The 20,607-nt window shown below is 49.1% G+C and overlaps 1 protein-coding gene across 3 annotated transcripts in view; it reads left to right on the forward strand.

Annotated features, from left to right (window-relative positions):
• EMB2771 (E3 ubiquitin ligase) overlaps positions 1–20,607 on the forward strand; it is a 185,362-nt gene that overhangs the window by 125,741 nt on the left and 39,014 nt on the right. For all 3 annotated transcript variants that reach the window (XM_087700997.1, XM_087700995.1, XM_087700996.1), the window contains one exon: positions 18,574–18,675. In XM_087700997.1, coding sequence (XP_087557123.1) covers positions 18,574–18,675 — 102 coding nt within the window. The remainder of the gene's footprint in view (positions 1–18,573; positions 18,676–20,607) is intronic.

Here is a 20,607-nt window from a genome sequence, read left to right on the forward strand (position 1 = left end):
CCCGCTCCCAAGGCAGTGGATTGCCCTTCTACCTCCAACGCAGGTCGCCAGAATTCTTTTGCAGTATTGGCTGATTTTCTGGATGAGGGTGTCCTGGATGCTCTCGCGGAAAAGGTGAAATCGAGGCAGCAGGTGCCTCGTTCCTGACTTCCGTCTTTGAGGATACATGAAGATAGCCACGTGGAATGTGCGAGGCATTTGCTCTCGCCATAAGCAACATGCCATGTGGACCGTCTTGCACGAGAACCAGGGGGATGTATTGTGTGCAGTTGAGCACAAAAGTCACGGTGAAGCAGGAAAAGTGATGGATTGTCATGGATTCCGCCTGTTTTATGCAGGGACCCATGCTACGCACTATTCGGGCGTGCTGATGATTGTCCATGAGAAATATCAGCCTGTCCTTGTTAAGAATGATGTGCAGGGCCGCTTTCTGGTGATCGAAGTCTTATTTGAAGGCGAGATTTTATGGCTGTTGGGCCTCTATGCTCCGAATGATCCCGCATCCCGGCGGGATCTTTGGTCCACTTTGCAGGGCTCCATGTCACTCGGCCGAAGGGGATTCTTGATGGGAGATTTCAATATGTGTGTCGACTCTTCTCAGTCCACTTCAGGGCATTCGGTAATGGATACGCCGGAAAGCCGGGTGTGGAGTTCTTTTGCTTTGCACGTGCTCAAGCAAGATCTTTGGTCGTGGTTTCACCCTTCTTTTTCAGGATTTACTTTTCATTCCGCACAATATGCAACTACCTGGTCGCGGCTGGACAGAATGTATATCATGCAGGGCGATGACTTTCTTCCCGACATGCTGGAAATGAAGGTCTTGCGGCAATATGCGTTGTCGGACCATTTCCCCCTCCAGCTTGAGATGCGGGCACACTCTATTGCACCTTTTGTGCAATTCCTGGATAGGCTCCCTTTACGCTTCAACTCCTCTTATCTGAAGCATTCAGTTTTCCAGGGCTATATGCAGCAGTTGATTGAGAGGTTCTTATTGGACTTCGCCTCTGAGGGCTGGCCTTCATTTGCAAGGCTGCTCTCTAATGTGCAGCGGGTTGGTTGCCAGTATGGGATCCATCATGCCTCGCTTTGCCGCCGGCGTCGACATGCAGCAGAAGACTTACTGGCCTTGGTCCGTTCCTTGCTCCTGGATTCCCCTGATGATGATTTTCTGCTGTCTCTGGAGAGGCGGTTGGCCCATCTTATTCAAGTGTTTCAGTTGAAATCTTATCAACAGGCCAAGCTGCACAACTTGATGGACACAATGCAAGATAGCACCTGCCAGTCTCATAAGTTCTTTCGCGCCTTGCATGCATCTCCGCCCCGCGAAAATATGACCAGACTCCAGGATTCGGAAGGTCGCATGGTTACGGATCCGCAGACCATTGTCACTATGTGCAGAAACTATTTTATGGATCTTCTTGGTTCCTCTTCCTCGCCTTCTAGCCAGGTTACGCATGCCCGTGCGGTCTTCTATCATCTGGTCCGCCAGCAGGTTCCAGTTGATATGCAAGCCGCTTTGGAGACGGATATTTGCGAGGACGAGGTTATGGACGTTTTGTTGCACCTGCCGAATGATAAAAGCCCTGGCTGGGATGGTCTCACTAATGAATTCTTTCAGACCTCGGCCACGCAGTTGGCGAAGCCATTGGTGGCCATGTTTCAGCAGGTGTGGGAAACGGGGGTCATGCCCTCCTCATGGAAAGAAGGCCTTATCAAACTAATTCCAAAGGTCCCTTCGCCGTCAAAGTTGCAACACTGGCGACCAATCTCTTTGATGGGCTCCATGTATAAAATCTACTCCAAAGTGCTGGCGAATTGGCTCCACAAGCACCTTCCAGCTATTGTGCATCGTCTCCAATATGGTTTCATTAAGGGCCGCAACATTCTGCATAATATCTTAAATGTGCAAATGGCCATTGACTATGCGCGGCACTCCGGTCAGGAAGTGGTATTGATCCAATTGGACTTGGAAAAGGCATTTGATTATGTGGACTGGTCTTTCATTGCAGACCTCATGTCGGCCATGGGCTTTGGTACCCGAATGTCCCGATTGATCTACACCATCAGTGCTGAGGCTTCCTCCAGAGTTATGCTTAATGGTGGAGTTACAGAGCCATTTGTCCTTGCACGCTCGGTCCGACAGGGTTGTCCTTTGAGCCCTCTCTTCTTTGCCCTGGCGACTCACCCGGTCCTTTCAATGTTATCCTCCATGGCAGCCTCTGCCCAGCTGGCCGGTCTGTCTCTTCCGTTGGGTCAGCACTTCGTTAGCCAATCCTTGGCGGATGACACCTTTATGATTTTGCAGGCGGACAGGGACAACATTCGAAGGGCATTAGATGTTTGGACACTCTTTGGTCAGGCCTCTGGGCTTCGCATCAATGCCCTTAAGTCAGCCCTTCTCAGTTGTACGGAGCCTGATTTGCAGTCCTTAGGCTGGCAAGGCCAGGTGGTTTCCCGTGGCTCCATTGTCAGGCATCTTGGATACCCATTGGGGGTGGATGTACGGCCAAAAGCCCTGCTGGAGTGGATTTCACAAAAATTGGCAGCAAAGTTTATGTATTGGAAGTGGCAAGCGTGGCCATTCCATGTCCGCCTCAAAGTGGCCCAGACAATCATGCTTCCAATGCTAACGTATTTCCTGCCATTGTTGCCATGGACTCCTACTACTTTGAAGGCCCTCACTCATCCCATCCGTTTCATGCTATGGAAGAAGGACTCACTGCAGGCCGACATTTCCTGGATTTCTTGGTCACACGCATGTACCCCTAAGCGCATGGGTGGCGGAGCGATTTTGGATGCACACACTCATATGTTAGCTCTCCGTTGGTCCCTTTTTCGTGCCATGTGTGTGGATCACCACCCTTGGTCCATCATAGCCCGTTATTTTCTTGAGGACAGCGGGCTCCGCCATGGCAACACACGGCTTCGGGCCTCCTGGTGGCATGTCCTTAATGCTGACTCTCGTGTTTCCAGTCCCTCGTCCTCTTTGTTACTGCACTTGGTCGGCTCTTGGAAAGTGGTGCTCCAAAAGGCCCGCTGGCACCCAGTGGGGGACCGCTTGCAGACTAACTCCTTTCAGCTGGAATTGTTGGCGGTATCGAGACTCCTTTCCTGGGAAGATAAACATCAACTCAGACCAAGATTTAATCGCATGGCCCGTTTAGGTGTGATTTCGGTTGCGGATGCTACCCTTGCTACTCGCAATGTCCTCGTCTCATTCCGGACTGCTCGGCGACTCTTTAAGATCCCGCGTGGATACCGTGATTTGTGGGAGCAGCTTTCGTCGAAGCTTCAGGGTCGGCAACCCTTTCCTGCCTTGACGGTGGATCGCCCTTGGCAGGACTGGGATCTTGCAGGCCGCTTGAGTCTGGAAAAGGCCTCCACTAATCAGGTGTATCATCTTCTTGTTCAAGATCACCAATGGCTGGGAGAGAAAGCTAACACTGTTTGGGGATTGCGGAAACCGCTGTCATGGTGGCACAAAACGCTGATGGAGGGCTGGCAAAATAAGACACCTTTCAAATGCAAGGTTTTTCTTTGGCGGGTAATGATTGGTGGTCTTCCTCTGGCCTCGGCCCTTGCCAAGCGTCGCATCTCGAATGGCAATTGTTTCTTCTGTACCACACCGGCGGAATCGGCCCGACATCGTTTTCTCTCTTGCCCGCTCGCCAAGAATATCTGGTCACTCTTGTCGCTCATTTGGCGCGCGGTGGTGGGATCCTCGCTAACTCCTTTCGATTGGGTTTTTGTGCGCCCCAAGTATTCCGCACCGCCACAGTTGCATGAGAAGATCTTATTTCACTTTTTCAGATATTGGGGATGCTGGCACATTTGGACCACGCGCAATGCTTTTCTCTTTGATTCAGCCTCTAATGTATCCCGACATATTGCCAGGCTTAAAGGGCTCTTGCATTGGCAGCTGGATATCATCCGACACTCCGACTTGCTCCCTCGAGAGGATTTGCATCCGTGGCATATGGCAATTGCCTCTGGGTCGCTGCCATGATTGGTGTAACTTTTTCAGTGCATTACTACGGGGCTTCCCCACATGTTGGCCTAGGGCCCTCGTGTATCTTGTAATCAGAAAAAAGAGAGAGAGAGAGAAAGAGAAAACCTCTTCACATGATGGCTTTGTGTCATCATGTATCTTGTAATCCAGTAATCGTGTATTTTTTTCGTAATTAATATAATTACCTTTTACGAAAAAAAAGAGAGAGAGAGAGAGAGAGAGAGAGAGAGAGAGAGAGAGAGAGAGAGAGAGAGAGAGAGAGAGAGAGAGAGAGAGAGAGAGAGAGAGAGAGAGAGAGAGAGAGAGAGAGAGAGAGAGAGAGAGAGAGTGAGTGAGTGAGAGAGAGAGTGAGAGAGTGAGAGAGTGAGAGAGTGAGTGAGTGAGTGAGTGAGTGGCCTGTCGGCCCTGCCCGCTATCACGCTTGCCTGCTGTCGGCCGTCAGACCTACAGGTCTGGGTCGCCGTCGGTGCTTGTCAGTCCGGTTCGCCTTCAGACGTGCACGCCGTCGGACCTGCTCGTCGAACCTGCTCGCCATCCGATCCCACCGCCCGTTGTTCGACCTCCCCGCCATCGCCTGTCAGCCGACGTTGTGCTCACCCCAGGTCCGTCGCCTGCCCCTGACGCCCTGTCCACGGCCGCTGAGTCCCCCGCCCTGCGTTTGGACAGCCCATCGCCTGCGCCCCTCACCCGCCTGAGCTGTGACCTTTGCGCCTGCTTCTTGCCCCTTCGCCTTGTCAGTTAGGGTTTCGCTGCCGACGGATCCCTGCCCTGCGCCCCAGCTTGTCCCGCTCTGCTGTTGAGACCGCCAGGCCTTTGTTTCGCCCTTCTGCCCCTGCACGGTGACAGGTAAAACTCCGCTTTCATTAGCTGTCCTTGCAGAGCACACTCCTAGACAGCGCCTCTGTACAGAAAAGAGGGAGAGAGAGAGAGCGGGAGAGAGAGAGGGTCAGTCCTCCTTCGAGATCAGATCGTGATACACGATGGCTGGTTTGGATCTGGATTTCATAGACCAAACGGTGGCAGCACTTGGTCCGGATTCTGATGCTGAGGAACCTGAGGATATGGTTCCGTGCAACGAAGAGATGCCCCCTGGTCTTGACATCCAGCCTGCGGGTAAACGTACCAAGCATACTTCGGAAGAGATAGGTGTGCATCAGGATCGTTCCTATGCTTAGGTTGCTTCAGATTCTGTGGATTCTCAGGATGTTGACTGGGAGCATTTGCTGGAATTTGCCAACACTTTGCTTGGCGATTATGTTCAACATACTCAGGAAGTCTTTTCTGACTCTGCACCTGACGATGTTCTGGAAGCCACCGTGGACCCAAAAACTGTCCTACGCTCCTTTTCGGTGTTTTATGATCGCGCTGTGATACTCTTCTTCACTGGTCGAATCCCGCTGCTTTCCCGTATTCGCCAGTGGTTGCACAGTCTGCTACAAGGGGAATGTGTTCAAGAGATTTTTGTTGGGTCCCGAGGTTTTTTTGAGGTCCTGTTGAAATCGGGGACGCACCGTGCTGCTCTCCTGTCTAACTGCCTTTGTTTTTTGATCGCCGGTTGGTCCATGTGGTTCCATGGCGCCCAATGGCAGATTTTCAGCGTCTGCTGCAACGTGAATGCCTTGTGTGGGTAGAAGTGGAAAATTGTCCGGCTGTTTATTGGCCACTATTGAAGGATGCTATGGCCGCGGTGGGCACTGTTCTGGTCCCTCCCAGTCTCAGGGTTGTGAATCGCAACCGCTTGTGTATGTTATAGGACACTGCAAGAAAAAGGCTTGCTTGGTTACGCCTCAATTGCTCTGGTATGCATCCGTTACACTTTCGTTTGAAATGGGGCAATTTTGCAGGACATTGCTTTTCTTGTGGACAGTTGGGGCATTTTATGGCCGAATGCTCGGAACAGCAACACACTTCAAATGTTGGCCATGTTGCGCCGCCCATGGAAGATATGGTGTGTGATGCTCCGTCGCTGGATACTATCCACCAGCCCCAAGTTCTGGCCAAAGGTAAACAACAGGTTTCGGGTTTGGATTCCCGTGCCACTGATTGGGTTGAAGTACGTGCAAAAAAAGGCAACAGGGTTGTTGTTGGCATGGAGAATACTGTGCCTACTACCTCACAAGATTCCATGCGTACATATATGCGCAGGAAGGAAATGTTGTCTTCCGAGCGCTCTGCTCCTGCTATGGTTTCCTCTACCCCCCGTCCTCAGCCCGCCAGGAAAATGTATTCGGATCGTCCAAAGGGTCCACCTGCTAAGCTGGCTTTTGATAACAGAGGCAACGTCATTACCCCATGGGACCGTCGTTATCCCTGTTCCAACCCCAAGCCAGCAGATATGCCGTCTACTTCCAAATCTGGTCCTCAGAACTCTTTTGCGGTGTTGGCGGATTTCTTGGACGAGGGAGTCCTGGACATTCTCGCCGACAAAGTCAAATCGAGGCAAGCTGGGCCTCGTACCTGATTTTGTTTTGAATACACATGAAAATAGCCACGTGGAATGTGCGAGGAATTTGTTCTGGACACAAGCAGCATGCCATGTGGACTGTATTGTATGAGAATCAGTGGGATGTCCTGTGCGCTGTTGAGCAGAAGAGTCACCGCGAAGCCGGAAAAGTTGTGGATTGCCATGGCTTTCGTTTGTTTTATGCAGGGACACATGCCATGCATTATTCGGGTGTGCTCATGATTGTACATGGCAAATACCAGCCTGTTCTTATTAAAAATGATGTTCATGGCCGCTTTTTGGTGATTGAAATTTTATTCGAAGGGGAAATCTTATGGTTACTTGGCCTCTATGCTCCGAATGATTCGTTATCTCGTCGGGAGCTTTGGCAGACTTTGCAGACCTCCTTGTCACTTGGTAGACGGGGCTTCTTCATGGGGGATTTCAATATGTGTGTTGATTCTTCCCAGTCCACATCGGAGCATTCGGTAATGGATGCGCCGGAAAGTCGTATGTGGCATGAGTTGGCTCTTGCTGTTCTTAAGCAAGATCTCTGGTCTTGGCTACACCCGTCTTCTACAGGGTTTACTTTCCATTCTGCCCAGTATGCAACAACATGGTCGCGATTGGACTGTATATATATCATGCAGAATGATGATTTTCTTCCCGCGATGCTCGAAATAAAAGTGTTGCAGCAATATGCGTTGTCGGACCATTTCCCTCTGCAGCTCGAGCTGCTTGCACAACCCATTGCACCTTTCAAGCAATTTCTGGAGAGACTCCCTTTGCGTTTCAACTCGTCTTACTTGAAGCATGCAATCTTTCAGGGCTATATGCAGCAATTGATTGACAGATTCTTCTTGGACTTCTCCTCTCAGGGCACTGCGTCATTTGAAAGATTGCTCTCTAATGTGCAGCGGGTTGCTCGGCAGTATGGGATCTATCATGCCTCTCTTTGTCGGCGGCGTCGCCAGGCAGCGGAGGACCTGCTGGTTTTGGTTCGTTCTCTGCTGGTGGACACTCCGGATGATGCATTTCTGCTCGCACTGGCCATGCGGGTGGCTGATCTTATTAAAGAGTTCCAGTTGAAATCATATCAGCAGGCCAAACTGCAACATCTGATGGAGACATTAAAAGATAGTGCATGTCAGACCCATAAGTTCTTTCGAGCTCTCCATGCCTCTCCTGCTCGAGAGAATATGACCAGACTCGAGGATGCAGAAGGCCACCTTATCCTGGATCCGCAGACTATTGTGCATATGTGCAGGAATTATTTCCGTGACCTTCTCGGTTCCACTTCTCCACCTTCAGTCCAAATTACTCAGGCCCGTTCGGTTTTTTATGACCTGGTCCGCAATCAGCTTCCGCAGGACATGCAAGCTACTATGGAGTCAGATATTTGTGAGGCAGAGGTTATGGACGTCTTGTTACACTTGCCCAAGGATAAAAGTCCGGGTTGGGATGGTCTCACCAATGAGTTCTTTGAAGCTTTTGCTACCCAACTGGCGAAACCATTGCAGGCTTTGTTTCAGCAGGTGTGGGAAACGGGGATCATGCCTTCCTCATGGAAAGAAGGACTTATTAATCTGCTTCCAAAAGTTCCTTCGCCATCTAAGTTGACACAGTGGCGCCCAATTTCTTTGATGGGTTCAATGTACAAAATCTTTTTCAAAGTAATGGCGAATCGGCTCCATAAGCATCTCCCTGCCATTGTGCACCCTCTACAGTATGGTTTCATTATGGGCCGAAATATTCTGCACAATGTATTGAATGCTCAACTGGCAATCATGGCCACTATGTTGAGATGGAAGCCTCCCCTATAACCTCATGGACGCCTCATGCATAAGCAACATAGAGGACATATGAGTGAAGCTCACTATTGTTGACGATGTCTAGACTTGTAAAGCGTTGGTGAGTCCTTCAAACTCTAGAGGGAGGTTATAGAGTACATTTGTAACAAAAGTAAGAAACACTAGATATTATCTTTAGGCTTGAACTCAATTGTTGGAGTTGGCTATAATGGATCATAGCTCACATGGTCGATGGAGTCTCGTAGAACATCTCTAGCTTCTCCCACACCTTTGAAGTTGACTTGCAAGAGGTAACCAGTGGAAGGACCTCTTTAGAAATGCATTGGAGAAGAGCAGAATATGCAGGAGCATCGTTTGAAAATTGAATCCCATGTATGCATAGCTTCATCATAGTTCTCACAAACCCAATTGTCCAAAAGAGAAGTTGTTTGAGTTTGGGGCTACACAATAGCTATTGGAAGTGTGTACTATGATCATTTCTGCACAAACTATGCTTTTATAATAGTACTCTATGTCCTAGTAGAGATGCTTAATACCATGTCAAAATTTGTTTTAGTGATGGAAGCATGTGAAACTATTGAAATAGATTGCACAACACAAGAGAGAAGAGAGAGAAGGGAAACACTGCAAAGAGAGAACTCAAAAGAATACTTGTGACATGAAATCTATATATCAAGTCATGAGACACTTGAATATGATAGTGAGTCACTGATTGAGTGGGCACTGGCACCGTCTCTCTCTCTTCAACAAGGCTTGCAAGTAACAAGGTGTGTTGACAATGATATAGAGGAGAGGGCTTTTTTTTTTTGGTTGGCAAATAAAGTGTGGCTAATTATATTACTTCAGAAAACCTTGAATAAAAAGAAGTTCTCGTGCTCAACAAACTAGTTAGAGTTGATATAGAGTCACAAAAATATCAAATATACATGCCTCTTAGGGCGGTCTAGGGGGGATGGGGGCAAGAAGCCATTTGGGGGGGGGGGGGGGGTTAATCGCCATTTGGGGCTGCCTGTCTGCATCATGGAAAACAAGTCCTAATAGCCCCAAGTGCCCATGAAGTGAAGAAGGAGCTCCTGACGAGCTTGAGACTCGCCTTGCACGTGGTCCCATCGGTTGCAAAGGAGTGGATGATGGAGGTCCAGAGTTCTGCCAAGGTCGCTTGTACAGAAAGTCTCTCTCCTCCAAAAACCTCTTGACACTGCGCCTTCCAGATATGCCATCTAGTGAGACTCCCTATGATCTCCCATACCTCAGAGCCGTCTGCTGTGGGATCCAGTACCTGACGGATGGGTAGAGCCTCCAAGCCGGCTACTGCGCATGACCCAGTCTCAATAAGGAAGATTGTCCTGCATCCCAGCCTCATACAAAAGGTGATGACCTTGGCTGATTGCCTGCCAACAGAAAGCTTCCCAAGAGATACATCCAAGACTCGATGCAATGCGGTGGAGGATGCGGCATGCTCCTCTCCACACTAGCTGTGCCGCCTCACACGACCAGAGGCAGTGATTTGGAGTTTCCAGAAGCTGCTGTGTGCAGCGTTTACATCCTCCATCTTTCTACATGTGGGCTAACCAACTCCCTAGTGCGAGGCCTCCATGTGCCACCACCAGCCATACAAAGTACGATATCCTCCTCGGCCTCCAACTTTCCCATAGGCGGCGCCAGAACGTCCGTCGGAAAGCATCCGTGATACTGTGCTCCGCCCAGTACCTGCTACGCGACGGTGCCCAATCCATGTCCTGCATCATCACGTGTCTAGCAATCCTAGCTGTGTACTCGAGGAACCTCGGTGGCTTCTTGGCGACCGTAGTGGTCGGCCGTAGCCACTCTCTTGGATCCCACTCCAGCTCATTCAGTGGTCTTCCCTTCCAAATCGAGAGGCGCCACTCCTGGAGGTCCTCCTCGAAAACATAGGGGTCCAGTCGCCATGTCTTCCCCTGAAGGCCCACCACCCGAATCCTCCTCCACGAAAGGACAGCTATCCCCTCATCTTGCTGTCCTCTGTTAAGGGCCAGATGCCCCCCCTTCCGAACGGTGAAGAAAGTCCCATGCGGGGCGCCGCCCACTCTCCTTGCCACGTGTAAGAGGATACCTTTTGGTGAAAACTTAGCGGCCCATACCTCAGTGAGCTCTACTGGCTCTTGTACCAGGGGGCCATGCCACTCCTGAGGTATTACTTCGTCAATCTCCCTTCTCCTCAACTTGACTCCTCTCTGACAACTTGATGCCCGTTGCAACACCTCCATGTCTGCCAACCTATACACCTCTCACCAGGTCTTGATGGTGCGAGGCGGGCCGGCCTCCCAATCAGCCCATTGGATGTGGGTGCGCTTGCTGATCTGTACCCCCTCCTGATATCTGACTTGGGGGTTCCAGGTCACCGGCTGGTGGTCTATCTTCTCCTGGCGACCTGGGGGGCTTTGAACTAGGGCCTTATGAAGGCCCTGCCACATTGGAAGTAAGCTACGTAGGACGGGGAATCTGGGGGGCGTGATCTGGGCTGTTCTGAAGCTCCATCTCAAGGAGGGTCTCCAATCCCCGCCGAGCCTCGATCTGCACTCACGGAGACCCTCCTACAGTAGGACCTTCCAGGTCTGTCCTCTTGGTGTGAGACCGTGGACTACCATCTTGCCCAAAAGGGCCATACTCTGATACTCTCGGTCAATGATCCCAAGCCCTTCCTTTGATCGATGCCGGATGATGATCGCCCACGCCATCTTGGGCCGAGAGTCCTTGGAGCCATTTGACCCGGCCCGGAGAAAATTCCGCACTAGGCGGCGAAGTTGAGCAGCACAAGACGAGGAGAAGCACCGAAATGAGGCGATGTACCAAGCTGTTGCTACGAGGACCTGGTTGACCATCAAAGCTTGGCCCGCTATGGAGAGGCGATCTGTACTCCAACAGATCAACTTCCTGCGAATAGAATCGAGGACTGGTAGAAACTTCTAGGCGGGGGTGATGTCGAGTCCCACCTGGACCCTAGGTAGCGGACGGTTTGCCCTTTGCACACCCATCTAAATCCCAAGTGGATGCCCCACTCTGTACTAGAGTCCAGGTCTGTAAGAAAACCAACTGACTTTCGCCAGCTGATTTTTGCTCTTGCTGCAGTATAGAATACCTCGAGAGCTAGTCTGACTCTCTCCAGTATCACCTCATCGTCCTCTATGTAAAGTGCTGTATCATTTGCATACTCTAAGTGTAACAACTCTGTCTCCTCTCACTGGAAGTCGGAGGCCGCGTAGCCCACTCACGCGTGATCTGAGGAAGTAAGACATCGCCTCCGCAAAGAGTAGGAATAGATACGGGGCCTGTGGGCAGCCGTGCCGTATGGATCTCTCCGACCGAAACTCCTCCTCTCTTCTGCCACCTATGAGAACCTTGCTGATAGTAGCCAATCTGTAGAGTGCAAAGACCCCATGGATCGAAGCCTTGGGGAAGCCCGACCTCTCCATTTTGCGCTTCAAAAAGTCCCAGACCACCTTGTTATAGGCTTTCTCAAAATGCAATAGTAAAGCCAAACCTTGACCACTATGCTGGGCCTACTTTGTTGCCTCAAAGAAGGTAAAGATATTGTCTAGGATGCTCCTATCCTGGAAAAAGCCTGTTTGTGTGTCATGAATGATGTTTGGCAGCACGGGGCAGAGTTGCCTACCAATCATCTTTGCCAGTGCCTTATAGGCAATTGTCAAAAGAGTGATTGGTCTCCACTAGGATAGCTTCAACTGATCTCTCCCTTTGGGGAGGAGACTGATAAGACTTGTCGATAAACTCCTTGGCATCGGACCTGAGCTGAAAATCTCCTGAAAAGCCAGCAGTAAGGGGTCCTTCACTACCTCCTAGAAGGTGGTGAAGAAAGCCTTGGAGAGGCCATCCTGTCCTGGGCATTTCTACCCGTCCTGTGTGTGGAAAGCCTCCTCTAATTCCTTCGTTGTGAAGGGGGCTAGGACGGAGCATCCCATCTCCTCTGTGGAGGAGGGACGGGATGTGGTCTCAGACCTGCTGTCTACAACACTGTCCTCTAATTGAGGCTGTCTCTTGCTGGAAATTGCATTTGTAATAGTCGGTGGCAATGTCCATCACCTCATCTGGGCTAGAGCGAATCCTTCCATATTGATTCCGAAGGTTACGTATCTGCTCTCCTAAGGTGCAGGGCTGGTGTGCTTGAAAGAACTCCTTGCACATTGTTTCCTCCTTTTGTGCCCAGAAGGCTGCTGAGGTGCGAAATGAGAACTATGAGCGCCTGTCCTCTAGGCCAGTGATGGCTGCTCATGCGCGCACCTCCTGTGCGTGGACCTGTGCGTGGAGGATGGGATCCCCTGGTGTCTCCTGTAATAATCTTTGCGTAGCGGCTAGGTCCCGCTGGAGTGTTCTCTCCTCCTCCCAGCAGTGCTGCTTGGCTTGTAGGGCTGCCTCTTGGCATATACTGCTCGAATCGACTAGGACTTCTACAACCTCCTCTATGATTTGGTCCCTCTTGGTCCACTTCCTAATCCAAGTCTAATCAATTTGTCTCTTCACCTCCTCTCTCCTATAGATCGAGTCAGGGATTTGATAGGATCATGTATCTAGGGAAGATGTTGAGGGATCCAGTGTTAGGAGGATCGGGTAGTGGTTGGCGGATAGAATGGTGCCAGCCAACTGCCCTATCTAGCCTCCTTGAGAGCATCCCCACTCTCCCACATAGAACCTATCCAACTGCTCTAGCAAGACTCCGCCTAGCCACTTGTATCCCCACGAGAAATCCAACAACCTTTCCCTCCTGTGGAAAACCGGGTCTCTCCAAACATCGCTGGCTCCTACTGCCAGTAGGAAGACCTCCCATGTCTCCTGCTCCTCCCCAGCCATGCCCTGGTAGTTTCTGCCTTTATCTTGCTGGTCCTCTAGGGCCTCCAGGTTGTTGAAGTCTCCTCCAACAATCCAGGAGTCCACCTTTGGGAGTCCCGCTACAATCTCCACCTAGAACCTACTACGTGCCTTGACCTCAATGGGAGCATAGACATTGAAGACTGTGATGCATGAGTCTTCAATATCCAACCTGACCCATAGAACCCTCCTAGCCACAATCGCCCCGTGATCCCATACGCAAGTGGTAAGACTCGGGCCAATAGAGGTGCATACGCCTCCACTCCTGCCGTGGGCACCGATGGCGTACTCCCAGTAGATGTGTGACCTACTTGGGAGAACCTTTCCTACCCGATGGGCCTATGTGGGGGTGAGCTTGTCCTCTTGTAGAAGCAGGATGTTTATCTGTCCCGCAAGGGCCTGCTGCAAGTCCTGTTGAACAATCAACTTCCTGGAACCACGTGCCTCACTTTATTGGAGACTATTCACATTCCAGGATGGAAGGTGTAGGCTCATGGGGACACCTGTGACTGATCGAACAGGCATCTGTTCGGTGTGGAAGCTGCTAATGAGGAGGAAAAACTATGGGGCATGTAAGTGTGCTTTGCGGCAGGCCTGGACGGCGAACTCCAGTCCCCTATGGTGACCTTGGACGGACCCAGGGGTGATAGATGCTCCACGTGGTACTACCAATGCATCTATCAGCCATGCTGAGAGTTGTGACTCTGTACACTAGTAGAAATGGGCCACCTGTGCTAGGGGCCAGTCAATCACATCCCTCGGAGCTCTCCACTGTGGGGGGGACTCCAAAGATAATGCTCAAGTGTGGGACCGCAGCACCAACCCATGAGTTAATGTCCATCATGTAACCAGGCCATTGTTGTGGAAACAGTACTAGTCCTTCCTCTCCCATCCACTGGGAGATGTGGTCTGCCACCTGAATCTTCACCTCCTTCTCTATCTGTGTTGTCGTCCAATCCCCTGAGTGAGAGGATTGAAGGAAAAAAGCGTAGTTTGGTCCATCCGGTGGTGCTAGTAAATGGACCTTGCCCCTCGTTGACCTACGAACCATGAAGATCCCCACCTCTAGAGGTAGTGGGAACTCTCCGCGCTCCGTAACTCTCAGGTAGGACCACAAGTCACTGTGGAAGTACTCCTGTGGTAACAGCTGCACCTGCCTCGAGAAAGTGTGATGGGCGGCAAGGGCAGATAAGCTAGTGGCTATGTGGAAGGGGGAAGACTGTTGGTGCGAGGAGGATGAAGGCGTGTGTGACTCATCATCTCCTGTGGGTGGAGGGGTGGGTTTGGGGGGGATCACTTGAAATGGGTGCGGATCAGGGGGGGTTCTTGGCAGGGGAGGTGGTAGGGGGGAAGAGGATCGAGGGATGGTCAAAGGTACGTGGCGGGTGTGGGGGGGAGTTGGTGGCCCTGGGAGGGGGGGGGGGGGGGGGGGGGCTGTGGGCCAGGGTCAGTGGGGGAGCCATGGGAGGTGGGGGGTGGGTGTGGGGGTTGTGGGCGCTCAGGTGAGGTAGTTTGTGGCGTAGGTAGTGGATGTGGGGGACTGTGGTCGTGCTGGGTAGGGCGGGCTGCAGAGTGCTTTGTCGAGGGGGTGTCACTTGCCCTCCAACTCCCTGCTATCGAGGCTATGTCTGAGGAGCTGCTTGGGCCCCCCCTTCCGTCTTCCTCTCTGTCGTCTCTGGAACCATGTGAAGCTGTTAGCGTCCAACTGTGGGCTTGCCGGCAGAGCCACCTTGGCTCCAAAGCGTGTGCAATCTGCTGCTTGATGCCCAAAGTCGTAGCAGCGTAGGCACTGCCCTAGTTGCCCAGTCACAATGACCTGCTACCTAAAGGAGTGACCTCTTGCCTCAATCTCGAGGAACTTTGGTATACTCTTTGTGTCTTTCACGGCCACTCATACATTTGGTACTCCTACAGTTGTCACTGCATCCATGAAGGAGATAGGAAGAACTGTGTCGAAGAGCCGTCCAAAGTTGTCCACTAACTGGTAGTACTCTTTTGCTAGTCCACAGAAAAGTAGAGTGAATGGATGTCTGAGAAATCTGTTATGGAGCGCAAATGTCTCCACTGTGAAGTCGCTATACCAGGGGACCATGTAAATGACCCCCTTCGTGGAGGCATAGGGTGCGCTCTCCACTAACTCACGAGCTGGATCTGTAGAGGGGAGTTGAACCATGAAGATCCCTTGGCTCATGAGGACTGCCTCTGCGATGTGCGCTGTGCCAATGCGCAGGGTGGAGTGGAGCCAATCCCGCAGCTGGGTCCTTGATGGGGAGTGTCCAATGACCTGACCAAAGATCGCTGTTTCTTTCAACTACAGCTCTGTGGCTCGGACAACTAAGAGCTGTTCCTTAGAGAGGATGATACACAAGGTGTTTGATTGCGGCACTCGCAAAATGCGCCGGCGTTTGATGAGAGGTTTCCATTGCGCGTGATGTGACAGTCGGGGGTGGGGTAGTAGGTGACGTGACAGGCATGAGTTTTTTAACAGCATGAACCGAGGCCCTAGCTATAAATAGCCAAAGATCTAGATTAGGTTGGCTAGCATAAGCAAGGGCAAGAATTGCAGGTGGCTGGCCAAAAATACTAATTGCCCATAAAATGGGGCAAAATAGCTAGTGTTCACTGATCCAAAAGGAAGAAGAAATGCACAGCCCACTGAACCACAACCAGATTCATACATCGAGTGACTAGTCTGCTGACAATATCATGATTCATGCGTCTTTGTCTCATAGAGTAGATGGTGCCCCTGATCCATTGATTGCCAATAGAAAGATCTTGGGATGATACATGTGAGGTTGCGCTCGAGGGGACGAAGGGCACATGGAGGTCCCTCTCCATACCAATTGCATTGCCTCACATGAGCATAGACAATACTATGGAGTCTCCATGCATTGCTGCTCGCAACATTGACGGATCTCATCGCATTGCAGTTGTACCAACCATTTGTACCATCGTGTTGAGAAACAAGATGAAAAGATGAAGAGTGATGATGACACCGCTTAGCTTGAAGACCTAAAGAAGAATCAACCATGTGGGTACATGGAACGTGGTGACACTCCATCTCAGGAGAGGGCTCCTATGTTGACCAAGTGGCGTAGGCAAACCCAAATCTCAACTTGATATGACAAATTGAAAAACTAGTGGTGTAATTAATGATGGTAAATGATAATATGGTGCCAAATAGCAAATAGAAGGGCCCATACCTTTCTTGTTGCTGAGCAAAAAGAAACCAATGACAAAAGGTCTCTTCATTGGGAGTACAAAAGAAGCAAGAGCCATTGGAAATATTGTATTTTGGTGGTTCAAAAGCAAGCGGAAGACCACCAACGGACCTTCTCCAAATAAACACATTGTATTTGAAAGGGATTTTGTTAAGCCAGGCCACCATCACTGCAGATTTTCACCAAGCTTTGCCCTTGTGAAGGCTACAAGTGTGATTACCCTTCACTGCCAACCAATCCTGATCTCTAATAAGCAAATGATATATCTGATTCACAGATGCATGGTGTAACAACAATCACCTTTTGATTTTCCAACCTGCGAGGGGCTATTTTGATTTAAGTGGGGAAAGGCATGCAAAAGGAAGCTGAAATGCTTTCTCATAGGAGATGATAACCTCTAGAAACAAGAAAAAACCTTCAAACTGATTGGAAAGATACCACAATTGGTCGTGGAGGCAAAAGTGTATTAGCAATAGTAATCAGGCCCAGCCTTGCCATTTTGTTCAATATCACTCTAGGTTGCTATTTGGCCTCCCATGAAACAAGCTTTGAAAAAGCTAGTAATTCAGCTTGTAAAGAATTATCATGCAAGCGATCAACATTTGGATGCTAAGAAAACTTAGCAAGCACCACCTTCCAAGAGCAGACCGAGTTACCAGCATGTATGATTTGAGATGAACATGCTGATCAGCATTAATAAAATACCACCACCATGAGGTTTGAATCCAAGTATTCCCATGCAAGATGCTTCAGTCTTCAGGAGAGAATCTCGTAATAGAAACTCAGGCTGCTGACTAACACATATAGCTTCAAATAAAGGCCATCGGAGTGTAACCATGTGAGTGTCCACATCTGAAATAGCTCCATCCCTGATTATTTTGGGGTTTCCCACTATCATCATCCCACCACAACCTCCTGTTCTCCTCCGTGATCCTCTACTCGAACTCCAACTATATTTAACATCTCCTCTGTGCACTAGTAACAGCATTTATGGATGAGATTGGTAGAACAGTCTCAAATAAGCTATTAGAGTCCTCCAGTAGGTGTGTAAGCTCGTGTGGAAAGTTGGAGGTCTGAATTGATGGAACTATTCCACTGTGGGACCATGTAGATGACTCTCCTCTAGGAGATGAGCAAGGAGCGATTGGGTGCTCTTGTGCCATTGGGCAGGGCCTGCTGAACTGAGGCGAACCATAAGAGTATACTGTTCCATTAGAGTGGCCTCGGCCACACATAAGGACTTCATGCACACATTGGAGTGATGCCTAATGTGAATTTGAGCATGAGAAGAGGAGATGCTGATTTGTTCGCAGACTGCCATCTTGTTGTATGCTTTTCTTGCTCAGACAGATCAAAGCTGGTCCCTGGCAGCACCACAAAAATGGTTGTTGACTTGGGTGCCAGGGTTGCAAGGTCCTGTTCTGCCCATTACTCTGACTATGGTACCCAATTTTCAATTAACAGTGTAAAAAGGATGAAAGAAGTGTGTTCTCAAAGGATGAACAGTTTCCCGGGGGGATGAATTCTACATTCTTGATGGTTCTGAAACTTAGAACATGGTTTCTTAGTGTTGTAAAATATTCCATTCACACCTCGATGAACAGGGTACATGGGAGCTAGTTGAATTTAGGTGAAGGTTACGGTCAAAATAGATTTGTTAATTCAGGTGTGTGGTTGAGTGCCTGAATGACCCATGGAAGTGAAGATTAGAGCTATTGAATTTCTAGGAAAAGGGAAGCCTCGTAGTGTTGATAACGAAAAGCTATGGCTGGGAGGTGAAACAATCTCAGGTTGCCTCTTGTTTGCACATACATAGCTTTTTTAAGGGAGGTGAGAAAGAGTGGAGCGCAAGTAGTAAATGAGGCAAGGATGGGTATAAAGCCAAAAAGACCGGTAAGTCATGGTAGTTTACTCAAGGGTAGCTTATTGGATATGCGCTAATATTCTTTCTCTTTCTGTGTTTCTTCTTTTATTTGATAAGGTGTTTTGTTTCTATTTATTTGCGAACATGTGTTCTTTGGACATGTGGTGACATGTTTTAAAGTTTTCCATGCTGCACAAGTATGACTTTTTCTGGTGTCAATGGTTGAATGGAGACCTATTTACAAAATTGTCCAGTGTGTTTAAATTTTTATTGGTATACTGAATATTACACAGTGGACTTGCTTGTCAGACTGTACATGGTTATACATTTCTGAATATGCTGGTTTGTTGTGGGCCTTGTAGGTCATGGCAGGCAGTGGTCACTTGGGAACATTTAAGCTTCTTCGATATCTGCGGCGACGCACTGATGTGGATGGTGCCATTAGCTATGGAAACCATATGGCTGTAAGAATTTTATAGGGAAATTTGGAGAGTCTTTTTCTGTGCCTTGCAAGTTCTGTCAGCTCTAGCGGGTTCATTTAGCCTTGGTTTGGTGCAGTGTTGGGAATACTGTCAAGTTGATTGCATTTGTTGTTAGCAAAGTGAAGGGGTAACAGGAATGTAGTTGCATTAGTGTATGAAGGAATAAGACCGAACCTATTTTTCTATGCTTGTCCATTTGTCTCCTTCACCTGAAAATGTGATTGCTGTTACGCTCTTGAACTTTTGAGCTATTTACATACGACAGTGTCATGTTGACACTCTAGGTCACTGCCTTCCTCATCCTCGAATAAGAAACTTATCGAGCTAGAGTAGAGGAAATTAATGAACTTTAACCTCACTTTGTGGAACATTAATTGTATTTAGTACAACCTGTCCAACATTTCTTTTAGGGTTGGTGTTAATGATTTACAGCTTCTATTGCAATGTGGACTTACTCTAGGCAGCCCCATCAGGCTCTCAAAGGACTACAGGGTGGAGAGGGGAGAGGCAAAGGAGTGTCTTTTCCTTGGCTAATTGGGATGGAAACACCTATCTGAGAGTCAAGAAGAAGGTTGGTCTATGCTAGAAGTTGTTTTGGACCACTCCAAAGTGTCAAAGTACATCCATTTCAATTTGAATTATAGGGTTAGAGGTCTTAGGGGGCAGCAGCTAGGAGAGTGTTTTCTTGTTCAAAGGGCGTCTAGGATGCAGGCTGGGACCTACATCACTGAGAATGTGCAGTGTTATCTCAGTCCATGGAGTTGTGATAGGGTCAATCAAGGGCATTAGGAGACTTGGTTGGGGTATTGATGATGCTATCTAGAGGGAGTGGCTGCAACCACTTAGTATGCATTCCAATTCAAAGTATCATTGGATTGCACACTTGTCTTTATACTGCTTTAGGTGGTGGTTGTGTTCTTTTAGTCCTCTTTTACCATATAGGACACTTGTAGACCTCTTGCGGGGAGATTCATAGAGCAATATGATACCATCTGCACCCTCATGTGGTGGTTGTGATGAGAAGGATTTCTAGAGAACTAATCTCTTGCTACTTTGGGAGGAGCAGCATAAGTGCCAGGAAAGTGGTGATTGCTGACATGTTGAATGTGGTGGATTGGGACCTGGGTAAGTGATGATGGCCAGCTTCCCGGCCACCTTCGTATGGGAAAAAAGAAAAGGCTTTGGAAGTATCAAGCTAGGTCATTTCCACCTCTATATAGTATATTTCATTCGACTACATATCGATTTGTGTTGTGAGTACAAGAGCTATTTACATTCAATCTGGTGTTTTCGATTTTCCTTTAAAGCTGGGTGTATGCAAGTGTTTCTGCACCCCGGGGAGGGGGTTTGATGACAAGCTGAATATAATATAACCGGAGCATTCGCCATGTGACATGCCATTGGGTGATGTATTATGGCAAATGTGTCTGACCAGGGCATTATGTATATGACATCAGATGATGTATTATACTTTATGTTTTCGATTCTTCATTCTTCAGAATGTGAAATGGCAGTGCATACATTAAGAAGGTTCCCTTGTGCTGCGGTGAACATAGAGCCCTTACATTTATGGTTCAATAATCATCGGGAAACCATACTAGATGACACTGTTTTCATGTTATTTAGGAGCATGAAGTTATGGAATAACTAATCACCTTTAGTTGAGTAACAATTTTGATGACTTTTGGACATGCAGTTAGCACTTATCAGATTTCTCTTGGACTTGAAATGTGATAATCTATGGTCGTTTTTGAACATGATGTAAGTGGCACAGGGTTCCGTAAGCTAGTGGCACAGGGTTCCGCCTTTGAGTCTGTTTAGGCACCCGGCTCAAAGAACAAAACAAAACAAAACATGACTTTACAATGTAGCAGATGCATGGACCTAGTTGTGCGTTTCATGCATCTATTCAAC

This window comes from Lygodium microphyllum, chromosome 19, assembly GCF_053477565.2.
Source record: "Lygodium microphyllum isolate KBCC chromosome 19, Lygodium_microphyllum_v1.1.10, whole genome shotgun sequence".
In the NCBI taxonomy this organism is placed as follows: Eukaryota; Viridiplantae; Streptophyta; class Polypodiopsida; order Schizaeales; family Lygodiaceae; genus Lygodium; species Lygodium microphyllum.